The sequence below is a fragment of the Argentina silus genome, assembly GCF_951799395.1.
Source record: "Argentina silus genome assembly, chromosome: 1".
Classification (NCBI taxonomy): Eukaryota; Metazoa; Chordata; class Actinopteri; order Argentiniformes; family Argentinidae; genus Argentina; species Argentina silus.
In genome coordinates, this window is record NC_139655.1 from 24058023 (window position 1) to 24081609 (window position 23587).

A 23587-nucleotide genomic window follows, 5' to 3' on the forward strand; every position below is an offset into this window, starting at 1 on the left:
GGATTGTGTACGTGTGTGTGTTGTGTGTGGCAAATCATGGCTCTATATTGTTGTGTCAAGGGTTTGATTTGCTGTCATAGCTTTGATGCACAAATGTTTCGCTTAATGAGTTGTTTTAATGTTTTAATTTGTGACATTTGTGAAATGTTTGAGTGCACCTGATGTGCCTGTCAAGTGTCTAACATTGTGTGACAACCAACATCATGACAACTGACAGTACCCCTGCTGTTAGTCTGTGCTTTCATTGTAGATCACTTACAAATAAGAACCTCAAACTGAAGGAAATAATGTTTTTTCCCCCTCCTATCATCAATCCAAAAAGATGAAAAACTTCAGTGCTGGGGTAAAGGCTGAGCCTGAGTTCCTCTGAGATTGTAGCGCCTTTGGTTAAACCCATCAACATCTCTGAGCTGAGCATCTCAAGAGAGCTTCTGTTCTCATGCAGTAAACAGGAAATGCTTAAGTGGAGAAAAATACATTCTGCACTGGAATAATACACACACACACACACACACACACACACACACACACACACACTTTTGTATTAACTGCACACTCACTCAAATAGTTGACGACACAATCCTGAAATATGGTCGAACAGCAGTGATATTTCTTGTTGTGGAAATGCTGAGGTGTGACAAATGTCATGGTTCTAGAAACTAAAGGGATTGGTTGTAGCTCTAGTGTGAATGAAATCTACACTGGAGTGATGATGCTGCTCTGTTTCAACACTTCCTCAAACTCCCAACACCTGATTTTACATGTCTGTGTGAAAAGAGACAGAGTGTGTGTGTTCTGAAAGCTCAGTAACTGTATCTACATTGCTGTCTATCTAGTAATCTAAGCAAACCCCAAACCATACTGTAAGGTAATTTAACACAGGAGTCAAGAGATTTAGTTATAGGCATAAGTTAATGTAGTACCAGAAAGCCCTAAAAGCAGTCCAAGGACCAATCCCATCTCAACTATCTTCCTACCTCCGTTCCACTAATGTTTTTCTTCAATTTCTAATGAAATATGACTATGAACTTATCTGCTCTAGTACAACACACAATCAGGGGAGCAATCCTCATGGCTCCTCTCCTGTTGATTATCACTTGGAAGTGCTTTAAGGCATATGCATTGGCTTTGGTGTGTTCCTGCTCCTCCCCTCCACTGAGGCTCTGTGATTGTTGGTGATGCTATCTGTTCATTTGTTCTGGGGTTCTAACCAATGTTTGGAAATCGTATCCACTCTGTTATGGCTATTGCTGATTCTCATTCTGGGTTCTCTCATTTTCTCTCCCTCTTTGTTTCTTCTCTTTCTCTCTCTCTCACATCCCTTCCCTCTCTTTTGCTGTATCCCTCTCTCTCTCTCCTCCTCCTTTCCTCTATTGTTCCCCTCTTCCCTCTTTGGTGTTTCTAGCGGTGGCTCCCGGGCCTGGTCTGGGTCCCATCCCTATGTCCCAGTTCGGAACCATCTCGCGGCAGATCTCGCGGCACAGCTCCAACAATTCCTCTGTTTCCATGGTTTCGGCCACGGGCACCTACCGCCGGGCCCCGTCTGTCTCTTCCCAGTTCTCCTTGCAGCAGCAACAACAACTACAACAGCTACAGCTACAACAACAACAGCAACAACAGCAGCAGCAACCTCACATTAATGGGGGTACTCCTGCCTACACCCAGAACTCAAGTAAGACACCAGCATGTCTGTCCCCCTACCAACCCCAGCACCAACTGTCAACTTTAATCTTTTTTACTTTACACTACCCATATAAAGTTATATTATGGAGGAGCTGTATTAGCCTTTAAGAGCAGGGTGTTCTACAGTACCTCAGACTTCTATAGCGTTCACTGGGTGCCGCATAAGCTAACCTCACCAGTTTAGTATGTGACCCCCCTGTTCTTCAGTCACAGAAATGTAGCTACTCTCCAGGAATGTAAATGGTTCTGTAAATAAATGTATTTTTTCCCAGTGTCAATCACATACAAATGCAGGCTAAACATGTTTTATATTCAAAAGCCAGTCCTAGCCTCCCGAAGGTCAAGGTTTTTTTTTTTATCGACTTCCCACCATTCTGAAAGTGCGTGTTAAGGCTTTTCAACCCTCTATAGGACGTCTTTTGCATTGACTTGAGAATGTCTCATCCTCTGATTACCCAGTAGATACAAGGCAGACGATCAATGAAAGCAATGCAGAGTCATGGCCATTTGGCCTCAGTTGAAGCACTATCGGAACAGCATCTAGATACTATACCTTAACTTCATCTCATACACCTGACATGAGCTGCTGTCGACATGACAGCATACCAGACCTCATGTCACTTTATGACAGCTCCTGTTCCTCAGTGCATTTGTCCAAAGCGGTTCACTGTCATGAATACCACAGTCAATAAATAGATCACTGCAGATCACTGACATGATATCTTATATGTTTGATATGTCAGTCAAGGAAACACAGCTTGACCCATAGTAATTTCACAACATTCTCCCAACTGTTACCTAAAATGTTTGAGCTAGCTTTCACAAGGTGACCCCCCTAGCTCAAGGTGTCTACTGACTTCAAGCGCAGTGTTTATTTTTAGTTCTGTCCTGTCTCTTTCAACACTAACCCTAGAGGGAGCACACACACACATACTGTAGCCTGTATCTGCCTCTATAAGGACTTCTGAACCCCACCAACATCATTAAGTCCTGAACATTTTACATGAAAGTAAAGCAAATCAAGTCAGACAGCCACCTGTGCTGTTTTGAGTGGGGACTTGCCTCCCCTTTCTCATTCACTTACAATGTAAAAGTCTGGTGGAAAATTGTAATGTCATCTGTGAATAGGCATCAGAGTAAGTGTGCAGATGTCTGGATGTTAAGAAGACTGAGGCAGTATACTGAGAGAGGAAGCTTCCCTAATGAACCAGAATATCATTCAAAGCCCAAGTGTTACATAAAGCCCCTATCTTCTTATCATTATGTGTATCCCTAGCTTTATGGTACAGTACATTTGATATCCATTATGCAGATAACAATTATGTAGAAGCTTGTCATTTTGAGTGGCCGTTAGATTGAGTAACATGATTGCTTTACGAAGGTGACAGTGTGGCTCTGACTTGAGGTTCTGCTCTAAGGTTCTGAAGGTAGTCACCAATGACAGTTGACATGTCCCTGACCTCTCTGAAGTTAAAGGTGTATTTTAAAACAGTTACACTCCCACATAACTCACCTCTACTGGGACAGCAGGCAGGGAGAGGATCATTGTAGGTGAATTGTAGGTTGCGTACAGTGCCTCCCTATGTCTGTATGCAGACACTACACTAGTCTTGGATGTGGATCTGGAGCAGGAAGTATGTGACAACAATCAAAGATAATCCCTATTTGACATTTCAAGCCCTTCGTCCACCAAATACGATGAGATACTTTGACTCATCAGTCTCTGATCTCACTGGACTTCACAGCACAAGCACAGTCTCTGTTTCTTTGCTCTAGTAAATATCACACTTCATATTTCTCCTGCCTTGTAGAGTTACACAAACTCACAACTAACCTCTTCATCTGGTGTGTGTGTTTCTTAATTGTCCTTGTTGGTATTGTGTTGATTTTAATTGGGGACTTGAGGTGTTTCACTATCGTTTTTCATCTATCTGTTTTGGTGACTGATATTTGCTTCTGTTTGTCTTTTTCCCTCTATCCTCCCTTCTCTCTGGCATCTGTATTTGCTTTCTCTCTTTCTTTCTTTCTGTGTGTGTGTGTGTGTGTGTGTGTGTGTGTGTGTGTGTGTGTGTGTGTGTGTGTGTGTGTGTGTGTGTGTGTGTGTGTGTGTGTGTGTGTGTGTGTGTGTGTGTGTTGTGTGTGTGTGTGTCTTCCAGTATCTATCGCTCCGCCTCCTCCACCCATGCCCCAGCTAACTCCACAGATACCTCTCACAGGCTTTGTGGCCAGGGTGCAGGAGAACAGTAAGTCCAGAGGCCAAACACACTCCCTTTCCTCGGCTCTAATCTGAGTAGCTCACCCCAATCACAAGACACCTAGCATGCACTGAGCCTGCTCACCAATCTGTCTGTCTACCTGTCTATCTTGTGCCGTAAACCTAGCCTATGATGCCACTCCTCATCCGTTCTCTGTATTACTAAGTAATGCTCTGACACATGCTTATTGCCATTGCCTTCCACTACTTCTCAAGAGTGCGGGAACTGAGAATAAATATTGCGCAAGACTGGCTCCATTCCAAGATTATTCAGGAGAATGTTCAAGAAGGGAGTTGGCAGCAGCAATTGTATTTCCAGAAAGTCACGTCTGTGTAATATAACATAAAAGTATGCATGCTTCAAGAAGCTTACCCTGCTATTCTAAGACAGATTAATGTCTTGAGTTACTAGCAGAATTGAAAGGGCACCATGTTTATTGCCATTTCTCAATAGCAAGATGGCTTTCATTTCCAGTCAAAAGAATTTGACAACTATTATAATTGCACCCTGGTTGGTCATGGCAATATGGCATATCATACTCATTAAGATAGCCCTGAGAATACCTCAGCTCTCATTATTTTTTATATGTATGAATGGTGTCATGTTTGATAATATTCAGGTAAGACTCCACAGGGATAGTAATGTCACATCTGGATGGTTCAGAGGTTATGAATTATTATTCAGGCTGCCATCTAGGCCTACTGTATGGCTTTGGACATGACTAATTTGTTCATGACTTGATAGGTAATTTTATATGCATTCTTATAAGGTAAAGCATGCTAGGCCTAAGTTACAAAACCACCATAAATACTGTCTTTGTATATCAATATACATTATATTTGAGGTTGATCACAAGGTGTCATAAAATGGTGATGGTTGTCACAGGATTGGAAGACACATGGGGCATGCCACTGCCCTCTACTGGCACTACAGTAGTTGCAAGACTCAGGCTAAATCAAAGGATTTGTGTATGTGCAACATTATTTACTGAGGATACATAGAATACAAATGTGTCATCCTCAGTTGTCGAAATAGGTAGGAATGTATGTACTGTAGTAACCCCTATGAAAGACAATTAATCTCTCTGTAAGAATTAATTTAAAGGTTTGTCAGTCGTTTCTACATTACACATAACTTGATTAAATGAACCAGCAGTTAATCACAGTCACAATGAACCCATTCCCATCTTCCATTATCATGCAAACTCAAGTAAATGATTCATGGAAGTTATACAACATGACAAGGAACATGTCCATCTTTTGGGAATATAATGGAAATAGAATGGAAGAACAAAGGCTACACAGGCTATACTGTGCATGAGTACAGCATTGTCATGATACCTAGTTGTAAAGATAACCTAAAGCATATAGCACATCCACAGCAATCCACTGAATAAGTGATGTCGAGGAACTTTAACCTAGAGACCAAAACCAGCATGCAAACTCACTGTCATGCCTTTGATCCTCTACTGACTAATCACCCTAATGCCTGACATACACACACTACTGCATGTTTCTCTGACACAATTGCATGGTTTTCACAATTGTAAACTATTGGGCTTGGTTGCATGTGCAACCCAGATGTTGATTGGGCCTGGAGTTTTCCCTGACTATGTGAATTGAAGCTATTGTTTCTAATCTCCCTCTCTCCCCCTCTACTCGTTTGGCAGTTGCGGACACCCCTACTCTGCCTCCCCCTCCACCCCCAGATGACATCCCAATGTTTGATGAGTCTCCTCCCCCTCCACCACCACCAGTGGACTATGAGGAGGAGGAGGCAGCTGTGGTGCACTACAGTGACCCTTATGCCGATGGAGATCCCCAGTGGGCACCCAAAATCTACATGGAGAAAGGTGTGCCTCAAGACCATTGTACTTCATGTAACACGTCCCTACTCTACCCTACACGTTTATAAATAGTTTAAAAACAGGCAATCCCTTCTTATCCATGGTGGCTTGATACAAAAGCCGCTTGATGAACTTGGTTATCTCTGTATTTACTTATCGCTCTCCCTCCTCTTCCCCATCCCTCCTCAGTGGTGGCCATCTACGACTACTCCCAGGATAAGGACGATGAGTTGTCCTTCATGGAGGGTTGCATCATCTACATCATCAAGAAGAACGATGATGGGTGGTATGAAGGCGTCTGCAACGGAGTTACGGGCCTGTTCCCAGGCAACTACGTGGAGTCAATCATGCACTATGGCGACTGAAGGGATCCTACTACTATTACAACTATTACAGTGTATTTATATCATATCTGCAGAGACCAACAAAACAATAAATCTGACCCTACAAAGCTTTTTATGAATATGACAGAATGTTTGTTCCCTTACTGATTGCAAATAAATAAAACAGAATATCTATTTACTTTATTTTGGTGTTGTTACGGGTGGGTTGGGGGGACATTATAAAGTACAGAGAATAAACTTGCTAATGTGATTAGGCTGATGACATGCTCACATGGGTTGTGGTCTAAGGGTGATTCCAAAGACCAGGGTAATACCTGCTGAAGGTTATACATTCTGTGTTCGTCATGTCTACATATGCACAACATAACATCTGACAAACTATTCATTAATGTTTTTTCGCTGTCAATCTACATTTGTCATACATTTTATCTTAATTTCCTCGTGAATATATATTAAGAGTGTTATGCTACATGGAACAAATGTTTTTCAGATGTCATACAATGCATTTTGTAGGCATTATGACTATCTTGTGTATACACCTTCAGTGAAAGTGTTACTACTGTTAATTGTATATAATGTGAGATGCAGGCAGTTGGGTGTGTGTAGTGTAAATTCAGTGAATGTCAATCACAATATCTCTAGCAGTCTACGCACCACACAAGAAACGGTCCAATAGACGTTCTATCAAGATTTCAACAAAAATGGTGCCATTTATTTTTCACCAGATCAAGGCTGATCCATTTTGGATGTTGAATGCAAACTTCAATAGATTGTCAGTATGAATCAAGGAACTTTTTTGTTTTGTATGTTTATTTCAGGCAACCAGTCATTCCTGAAACTAAGTCTTGGCATAAAGCATGCATTCAAAATTCTAAACGATAACATGTATTGTAACCTCTATGTTTAATGCCATTTTACTTCCATTTATGTTGTCATATTTACACTCAATTTAGGTTATCTTACTACATTTTTTGAATCATTTAATTGTCTTGAGTCAAAAGGCATGTTCATGGTGTTATTTTCTAAATGCTCTAATTTGTATTTAAACATTTGATGATATTAAATGTACATGATCAATTCGTACATCCTGTTATGTATAGCAAAGCAGTGATTTTGTGATTCACAGCCCAAAAGGCTTGATTTGGATGCAGTCCCTTTTTCATTTGAGTTCAATATTCAGTTTTAGGAATATGTCACCGTAAGTAACTAATCTGAACAAAATTAAATAACTGTAGATAGTTCTGTAGGATTATAGGTATCTAATGTTAACTACCAATAATGGGTTATGATGGATTGGAATTCATGCTGTGTTACTGGGCTCAATTTGAAAACTCTTTTGTCATGATGTGCATAAAAACACTGCCATTTTACAATTTAGTGATAATGGAGACCAATATGACAACTCCTATACCTCCTCAGTCTTCACCTAGAGCAGCAATGAACAGAACTGTTAAATAGATCACATTGTTTTACAACTTTAATCATTTTTTTAACCTGTAATGGTTTGGTTTCATAACTCAGGTCTGAAAATCATCTTGACGCCAAGTTGTTTTTCTTTCATTGTCCCAAAATGACCCCTACCACTTTGTCCATACTCATGTATAGTTTTAGTATACACTTATCTCTTGAATGACATTTGACTATCTGTTTTATTGATTAATTAGTGTTTTCAACGTCATGGTCTCTGGTGGTGAAGTTGCCCCTTTTAGGCACAGATCTTAGATCAGATTACTCTCCCCAAATCTCAACCATAACCTGACCCAAGACCTGCAGCTAGGGGCAACTTCACCTTTCTCCTTAGGGGAAGTGGGGGCTCCACAACATCGCAGCAGTCTCCTTACACAAGAGACAAGTTTCCTCTTCTAGGATTGTGTCTGGACTTGCAACAACATGGAATTAAATGCACTCCTCACTGTATACCAATTCAGGATATCGCAGCTAAGGCCTTGATACTTTTGTCTGTTCTATCAAACATATACAATTGTTCCAGCTCAATTTTATGGGTAGAAATATTTACGCTTGTCTGTCTGCCCTTAATTTGTATATATAATATGATAATTGAAAAATTAATGTACAGTCTTTTATAATAAACCATTCTGCTACGTACAACAGTGGTGTGGTGATTGGAAATGAAAAAGAACAGTAGAGGCTTCACTTAAAAAAATATCTTCTCTTTAATTTGAGTACAGTCATTGCAGATGTTAAGGCCTTGGTTGTTATAGAGCACTTTGTTTACAGAAGTACCTTCATATAACAACATTCTCCAATTAGTAGAAGTCAACATGACAAACAAATGACATTTGGCCTTTGCGGTGTGGACGGATCTTCAAGCAACATCTTAACACAGATCCACTCACACCCCAACAACAATGGTTATCCATCTTCCATCTTGTCTGGAATTAAAATGATCCTGCAGTGCCCCCCCCCCCTACCCAGAGTGTAACATGAACTACAATCGATGGTTGAACAGTTTGCCAATTCGAGACAGGGTATGTGGCTGAATTTACAGTACTGTATACAGTGAAAATTGTGTAAATCAGCGGTTTTCAACGGTGATCCTTGAGAGCCCCTCTGAATAAACAAATGTCTTATGTCCAAACCTCACTGATGTGACTTGTGTACAATTAATTTAATTAAGATGATTTAACACAGTTGAGTGGGATTTGGTTCACTGACCAGCTCAAGCAGGGGTCCTCCAGGACTGCCATTGAAAACCACAGGTGAATATAATATAATTTAATTCTTTGTTCAGTGAACCCCTTAGTGTTTAGGAGAGGTGAGGAAGGAGCCATGGGTAACATGAGGCAGTGGATCTCAAAGTCATTCCTGAAGGACCCTTATCTATTAAAAGATTGCATCTATTAAAAGAGTACTGACAAACACATCAGATAAACTGAGCAAAATCGAACCTGCATCAGGTTGAAAACCTGCATCAACAGGGGTGCTTCAGAACCAAAACTCCCAGAACCACTGATGTAACAAAACCACCCACCACCACCTTCCCCCTCCTCATCCTGACCGGCATCTTCCCTTCGTGGAGGGACTTTCCACAGGTAGCTGCCTGAAGTGAAGCCTTGGGGGGTGGGGAAGGTTCACTTGTCACGGTTGAGCACCATCTCGGTGAGCCTGATGAGGGCATCGCGTTCTGGGGAGGGTCTCAGCATGCTGATCTGCCTGATGGCCTCCTGGCAGTAGCGCTGGGCCAGGTAGTTGGTCTGTTCCACGCCGTTGCTCTGAGGGAGGAGAAACAACATCAGGATGAGTCTTGTTAGTAATGAGTAAATAATGCAGTGCACAAGACTGGTAAGGCAATAGATAGATGGGGTCCTCACTAAAAATAGTGGCACTGCAATTATTGCATGCATAATGCTATGCACTGATATTTTAGTCAGTTGTGTGTTTTATTCTTAGTGTATAACTACTTCATAAACAACCCTCACAAAAAGCAAATGTGGCCATGGATCTGTCCATATTCCATTTTGTATTAGGCATCCTTGGGCTTACCTGAAGCACATACTGCCAGGCGCGATCCACGTCTCCAGTGATACTGAACCGCCTCATGATCATAGCATGCAGCTCAGGAAACTAAAATTAAAACAGAAATGTACTGTCACAGATTAAGCAATTAGGCGTGATGTTAGCTACTGTATATTGACAGACACCGACACCGAGATCCCGACATATCTAGAAATAGGAATGCTGGACAGTGGCCAGAGTACCCATGAGGCTAAAGGTCGGCTGTACATACCGTACCGTATCAAATTTCTGTTCTAAAATATACCGTCTTTGATTATTTCAGACCAATTTGGCATTTTAAAAAATGAAGTATTTATTTTGCATTTGTTGCCATTACAACAAACTTTTTTTAATGTGTTTTGCATGCACGCACGCACCTGTTGACAAGCGAACAGGACTGGTCCAGTAGCCAAGCCCAGCTTTAGGTCTGCAGCTGAGGGTTTCCCTAACTGTTTGGCACAGGATGTAAAGTCCAGCACATCATCCACCAACTACAGAAAGAAGACACACAGAGAAAATAAACCTAAATGACATACACATAGTTACAAATGTAATAATACTTTTATTAAAATGATAAAGAAACACATTTGACGTTAACAAAAGCCACATATCTCAAATTACCTGAAATGCAATACCAACATTCTTCCCATACTGAAAAGCTATTTCGTGTACCTCAGGATCCGAGTTCACCAGAATGGATACCTTGAATGGAAAAGCACAGCCAGTCAACACAAACCTTTTCAGTTCAGCCACAAGGCTGCATTATTTGTGTTGAGATAGAACGTACATACTGCTTTACAACTGTTCGCGATAAGACTTGCAGTCTTCTTGAAGGTTTTCTCGAGGTAGTGTTTGAATCTCTCGTTCTCATTCTCCTTCGAGCCCAGCTGCATGAATTCACCTGGAACATTATTCAAGATCGATATATGTACAGCAATTAACACCTAATTTGTTTGTGTTACGATGTGTTCTACACTTGAGCATTGAATACTCATTTCCTCTTGCTACATACACGGTTACAACATCTATGGAAGTAGAGGGGTGAGTAATTCAAGCCATTAACTCAAAAAGTGAGTTAATAGAGTACAACATGTACTGTACTGTAGGGTGACAAAGCATCATTACCTCTCACCAGGTCCTCTATGACCTGAGACAGCACTGACACCACTGTGTTGTTGCCTATACGGGCCAGAGCCATGGAAGCTGCTGAGAGAATGAAGTCTCCTGCTAGAATAGCCTGGGAAGAGAGGACAGAACACAAAGTTACTCAATACATGTAGTCATAGTCAACAAATGCTTGTCACTTGTTTTCACTGAAGTAGACAACATAACTAGCAGGAAGTCCCGGCTCTGAGGACTCAGTGTACCTTTCTCTCGCCCCACACTTCATTGATGGTGGTCTTCCCCCTACGCTTGTCCGAGCCATCAATGACATCATCGTGGACCAGGCTGGCAGTGTGGATCATCTCTGAGATCATAGCAATGGATCGCTGACCTGGGATAAGATCTCTACACAGAAAGAAAGAGACATAGTCTTATTTCCCTTATCAATTCTGTAGCAGGTGAAGTCTACTAACTTGAATAACAGCCATGGTAATTCTACAGTCCCTGATAAAGACAGCTCAATCACTTTATGAAACGTTTATTGTTTTACAGTATATTATGTACAGGATTATGTTCCCTACTTGTAACTCTATTTCCAATCTCCTGCAATAAGGTAATTACAACGAACAAAGGGTGTGTTCCCTTATATATTCCTTTTACAATCTGTGTATTCTCCCCAGTCACTTATGGTTAGCTGTATACATATATAGATATGTTTCTTTGCTTTAGCTCTGCCTCCTTGTGCACTACTGATACAGACTATCAAGTAATAGACAACTACATAGACTGCTGTAGACCCAGGCTGATGTCTTACCCGTCTCTGTTGCTGTGGGTGTTTAAGGCCCTAGCCATTAGAACCACTATCATAGGTCGGAAGGCTTTGCCGTTCCCGTCAAAGTAGTAGTCACATAAAGACCTCAGCTCTGTTTTGGACACGAAAAGCTCCTGTGTCGCAAAGAGACAGAAAAAAGGTATTTGTTGGAGCTTTTCGTTTTCATTTTAAGTCATTTAGCAGACTCTTTTATCAAAAGTGACTTATAATACGTACATTTGTCTAAGTAAGTGAATCAACAATACAACAGTCATCATGAGTAAAACCTTCAATAAGAACAAGTGACATTGGTAGTCACAGTGATAGAGAATAGGAAGGAAACTTCAGTTACTTTAGTTTCATAAGTAGTGTAGTAATCATTATAGGAAAGTGGAATCAATGACAGTCTGAGATAACACCTATACGCTATTAAAGTCCATAGAATTATAAGCATCTCCAGTTCTGGTTACATTATGACGTATGCCGTATGGACTTCCATAGCGTATTGTATGCGCTTAAGAAGTGCATGCCATTGTACAGTAGATGGCTCAAAGTTGGAAACCAATGTCAAACATTTACCTTTCTGATATCATCATACAGATGTTTCAAGTCTTTCTGGGCTAGTGTGAAGGGGTCCTTTAGCTTAGCATCGCTGTGTATCCTTTTGCAATAGGAAAGCTTTGGTGTGGGATAAAGCAACCTTGATTTGTGCCTACAGGGAAAAAAATGTAATGTTACGAAAAGCATCATCACATGAATCTCTTGTGATATAATAACATGGGGAAATGTTACTGAGGCTCACCTTGTCAGAGCTGAACTGAGTGAGGTTGTGTGTACAGGCTTAGTTGAGGACAGCCCCTGAAAGAAATCAATGACATGTCACTCACAAATGAATGACAGTTTCTACACAGATTACTGAAGAACACTAACAGGGGTGTAATTCTGGTTTAAAAGTTCATTTCTAATTCAGCTCTATTCTCATTTTATGAACCACATACCTAACACCTGACCAAATATTCCCACTGTCAATTTAGGCTGTCCTATTCTCCCTTCTGAGTTAATTAAATTAAGCTAGTGAGATAAGATAAATTAAGTTTATAAATTAAGTACAGGGCTCTCAGTATCAGGTTATGACAAGAACAGTCTTACTTGACCTCTAAAGTAAGAATGCATAGCCAACTTGTCATAGCTGGAACTCTAAACCTTGTTAACATTGTTATGCAATGATTACAGTGGCATTTCAAAGACTGAATGAATTATTATTTTAAATGTGGACAAGACTAAACACCAATTTAGCCACGCGAGTCAAGTTATAATACATTCAATGACATCAGCTAACAGCTCCCAGTTCTACTGAAATACTGGGTGACCTTCTTGGGTTGACAGCACGCCGTCCCGGTGAATCCTTGGCACACCCTCACGTTACCTCGTTTCGCAAGCCAGAGACGGAGCTCGTTCCATGGAGTGACGAAGCAGCAAAACCAGCAGACCTTGCATTAAAAGCACATATAGTATCGAGTAAACGGATACTAGTGCAAGTACTCCACCTCCAACAGTGCCTCAACGGTACCGCCATGTTCCCACACACGCATCCCTGAAAACAGGTTAGAATTTTACAGGAAGCGGAAAAGCGCGATGACAGTTCGATGACGTTTCAAAAACCAGGAAGTAGGGTCGCTCCAATCCACAGAGTTCGGGGCAATATCTTTCTCTAAAAGATCTCTGTAACTGATTCTTATTTAAAGTTGATTAAGTCTGTTATAGTCCTAGAAGCTAACGGGAATATATAATTTCCTTTGAATTGTTTTGCCATGAAAAATATGAATTAATGTGATAGTTGGTGTAAAGAAGCATGACATGACAGCTGGCGTCAAACTTGTGTTAGTCTACTATGTAGTATGCAGAATTGAGTGCAATACAGGCCTAGCTTGTTAGCAGTAAGGACCAGGTCAGTTATTGAAGAGCTTTGATGTTGGTGGCTAGCTAAGGGTTGGAAGATTTGAGACAGTTGCAGAAATGAACATTCACAATGCTTTAGTTTGTGCCCTCCAATGTGTGGCAAACCTAATCATGCCTACAAGTATGTTGGACTTTTGTGAAAGTATTGAGGGCTGTCACAGTCACAACACTGTGTCAGACAGACCACTATATCCCCATGCTTTCAAGTCCAGTTTCAACATGAGTGTGAAGAAAGATCTGCATGATTTGGATCACTTTAAACTATCTTGTAAACAGTTCATAGGTAAATTCCTGTCATTGATAATGTGACAGATAAGAATTGTGCGGTGACAGATTACATAATCAATAATCAATGAGTGTTCTAGTGATAGTAATTAGTCTAGTAATAGTAATTAGTCTAAAGAACCTGTTTGTTTATTTTTCCTGCAGAAGCTTTCCCCCTTGATGAGGTGGATGGTAACATTGTTCGCACTGTGAAAAAGTGCATTTTCTCAGAGTCCAACCCAACTCCACTCAAAGGCCCCCTGAGACTTGCTGCAGTGTCAAAGGTAATGTTTATGAGGGACTTGCCATATGTTTTTGTCAAGTAATCAAAATTACACTTGATGATAATTGGCTTTGCATAACAATTGATAACTGTTTTATACCAGTGTTATAACCATACTGATATTCTCCATGGTTATAGCTCTTTCTTATGACACGTTTGCAGTCTTTCATGACTATTCTTGTAATGCATCTTATGTGGCACAGATAAATTGCATTCCAAATCTGTGAAGTAGTTGTCAGTACATGCTTTCAAACTAAAAGCACACATTGATGTCCTATGTGATTTTATTTCCATTAGGAGGTGTTAGAGGATATCTTGGATCTGGATGTTTCTGTGTCTAAGTCAAAACATTTTCTACATGTCTTCAGTGGTGGTAAACTGTTGCCCGGATCTATCCCTCTGGCACACAGATATGGAGGTCACCAGGTACTGTCTCTGCCATTATTACACCTGGGCACCCGCCTTTTATGAGCAAATCTATCTCTCCATGTGGTCTTAATCTATTCCAATTCTGCATGACAATCATGGTTTTGCTTCTGAACATTATGTCTATATTATCTGTTGACTACAGTAACTATTAATTCAACACTTTTCATATTGTTGTACTCTTCAAGTTTGGCTACTGGTCAGGTCAGTTGGGAGATGGGCGGGCACATCTTCTTGGTGAATATACCAACAGGTGAGTGACATGTTAAATTGTACACATGTATCAATTTAATGTAAATGATGTAATGTAAATGATACGCTTCACATTCTTCATATTTCTGTCTCTTTGGAGCAATGATAATAGTGTTTTAATCAGACATTTGTATCCTAATTCAGCTCTGCCCAAGTTGTATTTTACATTAATACAAAGCTGTTAAAATATTTTTTTTGCTTGCATGTCTTACTCAACAGAAATGGGGAAAGATGGGAGCTCCAGCTCAAAGGCTCGGGAAAGACTCCTTATTCGAGGTACAGTAGAAGTTATTTTCAGCAGACTTTTACCAGTGTAACACTTACATTCTGAACTAATAAGGATAAAATCTTCTAGCCCACAAATAAATTCTAGCCCACATCCTGTTGGCTATAGGCCAAAGGCAGCAACATTATGTTGGTGATCTCAATATGCTAAGGACTTCTGTCCAACTGCCAGTGACATCTTTCATACTTGTGTCATTTTGTGTATCTGTGGCTGTGGCTGTGTCCATGTTTTTTTCTGCAGGTCAGGAGATGGCCGTGCTGTGATCCGCTCCTCAGTGAGAGAGTTCCTGTGCAGCGAGGCCATGCACTACCTAGGTGTTCCCACCAGCAGGGCTGCTAGGTAAATCCAGCCGATGAATGAGTGGCTTCAACTGCCCAAACACTTGCATACGTCAAATGAGTAAAACAGTGTTTTGGGTCATGGTCTACTGATACTAAATTCAAACAATGTTTTAGTTCACTCACTGTCTCTGCCCCATCTAAAGATCTCTGCATACAGACTCTGAAATGACCCCTCACTGTTCACATACAGTACACAATTGTTTTGGATTTGAGCCTATTCTCTGCAAATTGAGTCTGCCATCATCTCTTAGCTGTTTCAAAAGTATCCCTCAATATTAATGTTGAACTATGGACAGATTCTAAACCATGTCTAAACGCAGAGAGGCCAGAGCAGAGAGGCTAGATGGCTTACGTCAACACAGCAAACAGGCATATATGCAGTGTGACTGTGTGAGGGGTGGAGATAGGTCTACCAGAGGGCCTTTAATAATGCTAACATTCACGTCACTGTAGAGCCCCCTCTATTACAGCCATCAGCTGTTTAAACACTATTGAGATTAACTACCAGACCTGACATGTTGACAGCTTTTAAATTGGATATTATCCTTTGACAACTAGCTAGGGGTCAAGCATGTTTTGGATGGAGTTCGAGTCTGGGATCATCCCAAAGTTTCTGCTGTAGTTTATGCTGTAGGCCTATTGCGATTGTATTTGCTATAAAATGTGTTTCTTTTGATTCAAAGCCTAATTGTTAGTGAGGAGCCAGTGTGGAGGGACCAGTTCTACAATGGGAAGGTGAACACTGAGAGAGGTACATTCAAAATGGGTTGAATGCTGTTAATCACTGTTTACTGTTCAGTGTAATTTACTGTTCTAAACTCATGTTTGGTTACCTTTTTTGTCTTGACTAGACCCATGTACATTTGAATGCTTTTTGGAATAATAATATGGGCAATAGAAATATGCCACACCATGCATCCATGGTTCCTGCCTTGATTGTTGAATGATTTATCCCCCAGGAGCGGTTGTTCTTCGACTGGCCAAGTCGTGGTTCCGCATTGGATCATTGGAAGTGTTGGCTCAAACAGGAGAGCTAGACCTTTTAAGGTTTGCTTTCTTCTATTAAACAAGTATTGACCAATCCTAGTGCTTATACTGTAGGTCACAGCTCATAGGGATAACAATAGTAGTACTGCATATCATAACATGCATGACTGCTTGAATCTGTCTAACCCTGGCTTGTTAATATTCTCACTTTCAGAAAATTACTGAACTTTGTGATACAGGAACATTTTCCTTCCATAAGTTCAAATGATCCAGACAAATATTTGGTGAGTAATGAATAACTACTGTAGTCTTTACGATTTGTGAAGCCTATATACTGATAAGACTACTCTTTTCATAGCAAGCTCTTTATATGCAGTAATTGCTTTTGACCCTAACATGCAGGGTATTGAAAGCCAGTGACCTGAATACAAAAATAGTAAAGTGCCTCTCCTTATTTCAGAACCACTCCATCAAACACATGGTGCATTAGTTTGTCTAATAATAAAGTGTGCTGTTGGCCATGATTGCTATTTGAAAGTACATGTAGGGTTCAATACAACACTACTGAATAGCAGTGCAATGATTACTTAATGCATCTTTCCTAACAAAAACACTTGTTTACAAGCTATATATTCTTACACTCATCTCAGGTGTTTTACTCCAGGGTTGTGAATGAAACAGCTCACATGATTGCCCAGTGGATGTCTATAGGCTTTGCACATGGTGAGTGCTTGGTACCGCACTAGTGCCAGTGTAAACTGTACCAGTGGTGTATACATTTACTATTGACAGTGGATGGTTTTTACAATCACAATAACAGTGTATACAGTATATACAACTACATTATCTGTAGTAGAGTATGAACAACATTAATAGTCTTGTAAGATGCTATACACATTACGCACATAATTCCATCCTAATGGTACAACATAGTGGTTAACTGTGTGTTCATATTGTCTTTTACTACCCTGACAGGAGTGTGTAATACAGACAACTTTAGTCTTCTGTCTATCACCATTGACTATGGACCGTTTGGCTTCATGGAGGCCTACAACCCAAGTTTGTACTTATTAGTAGCCATTTTGTGTTTGGTCTATTAAACAATGTGTTTTTTGTTTTTTTATACAATGAGCTTTTTCACTCACCTGTACAGATTTTGTCCCCAACACATCTGATGACGAGGGGAGGTACAGTATAGGAGCTCAGGCCAATGTTGGTCTGTTCAACCTGGAGAAGCTTCTAGATACTCTTAGCCCAGTGATGACTATAGAACAGCGGAAGGGGTAGGTAATAATGTTCCTATTAGTAGTGTTTGTCACAGATTTGATGGTTAGTATAAGTACATTGATATCTTTCCTTGTTTCTTTTACAGGGCCGAACATGTACTGAAAGAATATCCACATATTTACCATAGAAGGTAACATGTATATGTTTATTTCTCTCTCTCTCTCTCTCTCTCTCTCATATTTACCAAACAAAAGTTTAGAAGTATATTATATCAAAAACATTTGTGCGTACACTTTTTCCCGAAAATCCAGTTTCTGATCTTATTACTGTATTTCAGGTTTCATGAGCTGTTTCAAGCAAAGTTAGGTCTACTCGGGGAAGAGGATGATGGATATCTCATCGCCTTCCTGCTTAAGGCAAGTGGTTCATTAATCTGTGTATCGATGTTTACTTTAATGGCCTGACACTCAAATGCTGTTAATCTCTGTAAATACTCATTTATTTTCAGTGTCTCTGTATGTTTGTTTTTTGTTAAAAGATTTACTTGTTTTTGTATAAATGTTGTTGCTCACTGTATTCAGGTTTTTTTCTATACATGAATTTGCTATTGATTAACAATCCCAGTTGTGATATGACTTGGTATATTTTTCCTGCCCTGTGAATATGATTGGCTGTCTCTCTCCTCTCTGTGTGTCTGATTCACTGTGTGCCCTCAGCTGATGAAGGACACAGGTACAGACTTCACCATGACCTTCAGACAGCTCAGTGAAGCCTCGACCCAGCAGCTTCACAACGGGCCCATCCCACAGGTCATATCCTACTTTTAAACCCTATGTACTGTGGAGGAATACTGGTCTATCTTCCAGTTTCCCAACATTCCAATCCCCTTAACTGGAAGGTACCCGTCCCTTTATCTCTCCCCCCAGCACCCAACCAGACTAACCTTGACTGTACATACATATTACTCTGCATTGTGTTCTTTAATATATGCAACTATAGTTATATAAAATGATTCATAAATGCAATTATAGTTATACAAAATGATTTGCCTTCCACAGTACCTCTTTCAGTAACAATCACTATGCTGCTTGGGCTGCTATCAATGGTCAACATACTGTAACACTTCCCATAAGTTACTCCTATACCTGTGTAGTAACACTGCAATTACTGTAGTTACAATATTGTATTGCTATGTTGTTGCTTAGTAATTAGGTAATAACATGGTGTATGGAATTGAGCGGTCTGTACACAAGTAAACAGTCCTTATCAACACATTTTAGGATGGTCGTGTAATGTGCCTAGATGCATCACCCTGGAACAGTGTAACAGTAGTGGACGGTGACTTAATTTCCTTTCTTCTTATTCTCTCTCTTTAGACGATGTGGGCCCTCCAGGACCTGACTGTCCATGAGCTTTTCTCTGAGTGGCTCCGCTTGTACCAGCTCAGGCTCAGCAGGTGAGAATGCAAATTCATTACATTCATTTCCCTGGTATGATTTTTATGACTACAGTTGGTGATGTTTGAAGGCTTAAAGGTGCAGTCTGTAATTCAAACAACAACAAAGTCAGCTCCCTGCCACTTTTTTAGTAAACGGCTAGAGAAATGTAACCACTCTCAATTTCATAGACAGATCTATGGATGCAAGGACTGACCATCCATGAGATCAAAATTATAGCTTTAGCAATTTTTTGGTCACAACTGATGAACTGTGCGAGAAAATCAACCAAGCAAAGGCAGCTGATTTGACAGACCGCAGTAGAAGAATTTATGTATTATTGGGCTACCAGAAGGCACTGAAAGCCCAAACGCACACCCTAGTCTCGCCGAGAAGGTACCCGATCTGAAAATCATACGGACCAACCACATCAGCCCTCTACGGAAAATCCCCACGTTTAGGATTATGATCCTCAAGTGTCTCCTGTATATCTGCTGAAGGCAGCCAGGAAATCACCACTGGAGGTAGACGGACAAGCGGTCTGATTCACTCCCAACTTCAGCGAGGTATTTCAGGCTTTCCTGATATATTCTGCAACAGTCAAGCTGTCCCAGGAACACGAAGACAACACTTTTTGGATCCTGCTGAAGCGGTGTTTTGATCAATAAGGCCTTGGCTAACAAACTGTGTAGTCAGTAAGGCTACCTCTATCAATAAATGAACCTGCCATAATACGATACTCTTTTTGTTCATCCTTTTTGAATTAATGATGGGTTAGCTGCTTTTTCTGGTTTTGCTGTTGTTTTTGCCTTGCTAGGATTTTATTATTTTTGGCTGTCGAGTTTTTGGTTCTTATATGACTGATGGGTATTGATATTCCAGCCTTGGAGAAAGGGATATATGGCAATTATTTATGGCAGACTATGTTTGGTTTCTACAGTATAGTGTATGTCTCACAAGGATAATGATCTTGGATGATATTCCAGCCTACGAGAATGGGATATATTCGGCTATTGATTTATTGGATTGTTTTTTGCTATGTCTTTGGTGTGTACTGCAATTGGAGGGGGGCGTGGGATATTTCGCTAAGCCTACTTTCACATTGATCATAGACCTTTTTTGGGTGAGGGGTGGGAGAGGCCGCTCACTTTCTTTTTTTGCGCAACCTTGTTCTTGTTGTAGTGGGAGGATTGTGAGAAGTTTTGTCTATTTGTGTATGTGTTGGATTTTGGGGTCGTGGGCTCCGCCTGCCCTGCTTGTCGTGTGGGACCAACCACTCGTCTCTGTTGTGTTGGGATGAAGGGACGGGACTTTGCTTTAAACTGTCAGTGTCAAAACATTTTATTAGGAGTTTTGTATAGCCATGGGGGAATAGGCAATAAAAGCATTATATCATTGTTGATTTCTCATATGTATAAAAATTCTTACCTTGTTGTCACGGAATGCACAGGGACAAGCAGAACTGCCAGCAGTTTAGACTTGCTCTGTAAAAAAGGTAGACATTGCCTCCATTCAGGAACCACATTTATTACAAAAGGATATTTCTAGATTGGGAAATAACCATTACCATGTTTTATCTTCATCCTCATTTAAAAACAAATCTAAAGGAGTGTTGATTGTGGGGAGACGTAACTGACAATTTACCAACTTAGGCAGTGGCAGTGACACTGAAGGGAGAATAGCTTAATTGATGCTTGAACTATCAGCAGACTGTCAACTAATTATCTGAGGTGATTTCAATGCTTGCCATAGGGCTTGTGAAAAGATTAAAAGCTGGCAACTATGGCCCTGCTATGCTGATCCCTGAGAGGCCCTTAGCAATTTAATAGCACTCTTGTGCAAAATGTAGCCTTTTGTTAAAACACTTTATTTCACGGGACCTCATTAATAAGGAGTTGGGTATGTTGCTCAGACATTGTGCAGAATTTCCTTTGATCACCTTGAATGACAGTATTTATGGTCAGCACGACAGCAGTTTGGTTTTAGAGAACATTTCATTAACATGATCAAAGTATTATACACATCGTCTACAGCAATGGTTTCTACTGGAAACGTTTGTTCCCCACAATTTAATGTTGCCAGAAGAACCCGTCAAGGTTGCCCTCTCTTGACATTGCTTTTTGTACTTTCCCTCGAACCACTGGCTCAGGCTGTTCTCCAATCAGCTAGCTGTACACCTATTACAATTACAAATTATGAACACCACAACTCTTTGTATGCAGATGACGTACTCCTCTACCTCGGCAACCCACAGCATTCACCTAATGCTCTCACCATTTTTGATACATTTAGCTCTTTATCTGGTTATAAAATCAACTGGAGTAAATCTGCACTCCTACCATTAAATAAAGCTTCCGCCAGATGTTCCTATAGTACAGAAGTTTAGGTACCTTGGTTTGAATATGTACTCCTCCATACAATCAACCTTTACAAACAGATGGATTCAGATTTAGAAAGGTGGTCATCAACGCCAAACTCCTTTCAAGCCCACTTATCAATTATAAAAATGAATATTCTATCACGTGTTAATTTGTACAATGCTATGCTATCCCTTCCGCCCCCTCTGGGGTATTGGGATAAATTGCAAGACAGTTTCTAAATGTGCTTGTAAATAGAAACGACCATGTCTGAAATTCTCCACTTTACAACATTCAAAATGTGCTGGAGGCCAAGTCTACCTAATTTCAAAATGTATTTTTGGTCATATATATACTACGTCCACTATACATGTGGTTTAATCCAAATATCATGGTCGCTTGGCGCCCCGTAGAGGAGAACATGGTGAGCCCACACAGGCTACAAGAGGATTTAAAAAAAAAAAGAAAGAATGCTATCTGTTCTCACCTCTACTTCACAACTTTAATCTCTTTATGGGAGGTAAAATCTCCTCCCCACAGTGGAATGGAAGGGGTGTTCACACCCTTTCAAATATAGTTGACCTATTTTTTTTCTATGTACAGCTACAGGCATCTCTCTGTGTTTATGGAGTGTCCTAGGGGACAGAGATAACAATCCTGTTAACAAAACAATCCTGTTCACAAAATAATTACATCTGGGGAAAAAACTGGTTTTGGTTTCTAAATTGTACTTAATTGTAAATAAAAAAAGTTGTACAAAAGTGTGTGTGTGTGTGTGTGTGTGTGTGTGCACGTGCGAAAGAGTAGGAATTGTGTATCACAAAAAATGGATGTACCAATTACAGATTGCCCCTTTAAGCTTGATTTGCCTAAGCTTGATTTGCTTGATTCACCATACGTGAACATGCAATCGATTTTTCTTTATTTGTGCAGGTCATTCAATTATCATACACTCGTAAAACACTCTCACAACCAGTGTATTATGTTAGATTCAATCTTTGATTGTTTTTTTTCGCTCAGGCAGGAACATGATTCTGATGAAGATCGTCAACACAGGATGAAAAGTAAGTAATCTCCATGGTAATGATAGGTTTATTTGATGAGGAAGAAGTAATCAAATATTTACAGAAATGTTTTTATTTTATTTATGATGATGGTAATTAACCTTGATAGAACAAAGAAACCATTCAACACTTCTCCAATCTAATGTCATAACACTTCCTCTAGGGGTCAATCCGAGATACGTGCTGAGGAACTGGATGGCAGAGTCTGCTATAAAGAAAGCAGAGAAGAATGATTTCTCTGAGGTAACACATTTACTACAGTATATTAGATGTATATAATATTAAACGTCTTTCTGAGGGCAGCACACAGACAGCAGTGCAACATTTCAACAGGGCTTCATTTCACAATCTTCTACAATACTTTAACCGTGCCTGCCATGTCTAATACAACCTCAAGATAGGGATCTTTCTATTTATTCACAAATACAAAAGTAATATTGCCCAAGCCAGCCAGTTTATTTTCAAATGTAAATAGATACACTCATTCACTTTCCCTGTTCATAAATATTTTCTCCCACTAGGTGGAGATGTTGCAGCAGACACTGTCACAGCCCTACCTTACACAAGACACTGCAGAGGAGGCGGGGTATGCAGCACGACCCCCATGGTGGGCTCCGGGGTTAAAGGTCAGCTGCTCCTCCTGACTGACCTGCTCGGCCACAGGAAGAGGGGACTTTCATCTGCACTATTCATAACAATGTTCTCAGCGTGTATTCAGGATCCCAGTGTTTTGCAGTGTTATAGAACATTTTGGGCTTGAACACAATTTCATGATGCATCAGTTTCTGATAGATGTTAGAAGTGAGTAATGATAAAGCACACCAAAGACATCCTATCTTATAGTCATTGTAATTCTGTTACGATACATCATGGCCAGTTCTTTGCACTTTGAAACATTCACACAACTGTTCAATCATCATGAATGCAACCTTTGTTTTTGCTGAACTCATGTAATTCTCAATCAGGGAAGAATGGGCACAGTTTTGGAAACACTGTCATATTGTAATACATTTGTAATGAATGATCAATGTCAATATTATGCTTTTAGGTCTTGAAATAAAACATAAACATATTTGGGTCTCTCTCTGGCCTTAAACACACATTCACACATACAACAAGAACATTACAGTATTACCCAGCAAATGT

The 23587-nt window shown here is 40.2% G+C and overlaps 3 protein-coding genes across 9 annotated transcripts in view; 2 read left to right on the plus strand and 1 right to left on the minus strand.

The window, feature by feature from the left end:
• abi1a (abl-interactor 1a) overlaps positions 1-8137 on the plus strand; it is a 41200-nt gene extending 33063 nt beyond the window's left edge. For 4 of the 7 annotated variants that reach the window (XM_083672668.1, XM_083672664.1, XM_083672662.1 and 1 more), the window contains 4 exons: positions 1406-1672; positions 3840-3926; positions 5608-5790; positions 5974-8137. In XM_083672668.1, coding sequence (XP_083528794.1) covers positions 1406-1672; positions 3840-3926; positions 5608-5790; positions 5974-6149 — 713 coding nt within the window. In that variant the 3' untranslated portion in view covers positions 6150-8137. The remainder of the gene's footprint in view (positions 1-1405; positions 1673-3839; positions 3927-5607; positions 5791-5973) is intronic. The other 3 variants (XM_083672663.1, XM_083672666.1, XM_083672667.1) reach the window with 3 other exon arrangements.
• A 141-nt stretch (positions 8138-8278) lies between these two features.
• Positions 8279-13148, minus strand: pdss1 (prenyl (decaprenyl) diphosphate synthase, subunit 1). Its single transcript, XM_083672723.1, has 11 exons — positions 12986-13148; positions 12362-12417; positions 12139-12271; positions 11563-11693; positions 11012-11153; positions 10770-10881; positions 10436-10545; positions 10266-10346; positions 10022-10135; positions 9633-9713; positions 8279-9361 (listed from the first exon to the last, which is right to left on the minus strand). The coding sequence occupies exons 1-11, from the start codon at positions 13133-13135 to the stop codon at positions 9221-9223; spliced, it is 1251 nt and encodes a 416-aa protein (XP_083528849.1). The 5' UTR covers positions 13136-13148; the 3' UTR covers positions 8279-9220.
• Positions 13149-13242: 94 nt separating this feature from the next.
• Positions 13243-23513, plus strand: LOC310802101 (protein adenylyltransferase SelO-like). The gene is made up of 19 exons (XM_083666375.1): positions 13243-13801; positions 13948-14066; positions 14363-14491; positions 14680-14744; positions 14963-15019; positions 15270-15368; positions 16054-16121; positions 16330-16417; positions 16572-16641; positions 17008-17080; positions 17333-17416; positions 17511-17640; positions 17730-17774; positions 17922-18000; positions 18301-18393; positions 18961-19040; positions 22398-22441; positions 22605-22684; positions 22963-23513. Exons 1-19 carry the CDS (start codon positions 13576-13578, stop codon positions 23083-23085), a joined length of 1752 nt encoding a protein of 583 aa, XP_083522501.1. The 5' UTR covers positions 13243-13575; the 3' UTR covers positions 23086-23513.
• The last annotated feature ends 74 nt before the right edge of the window (positions 23514-23587 follow it).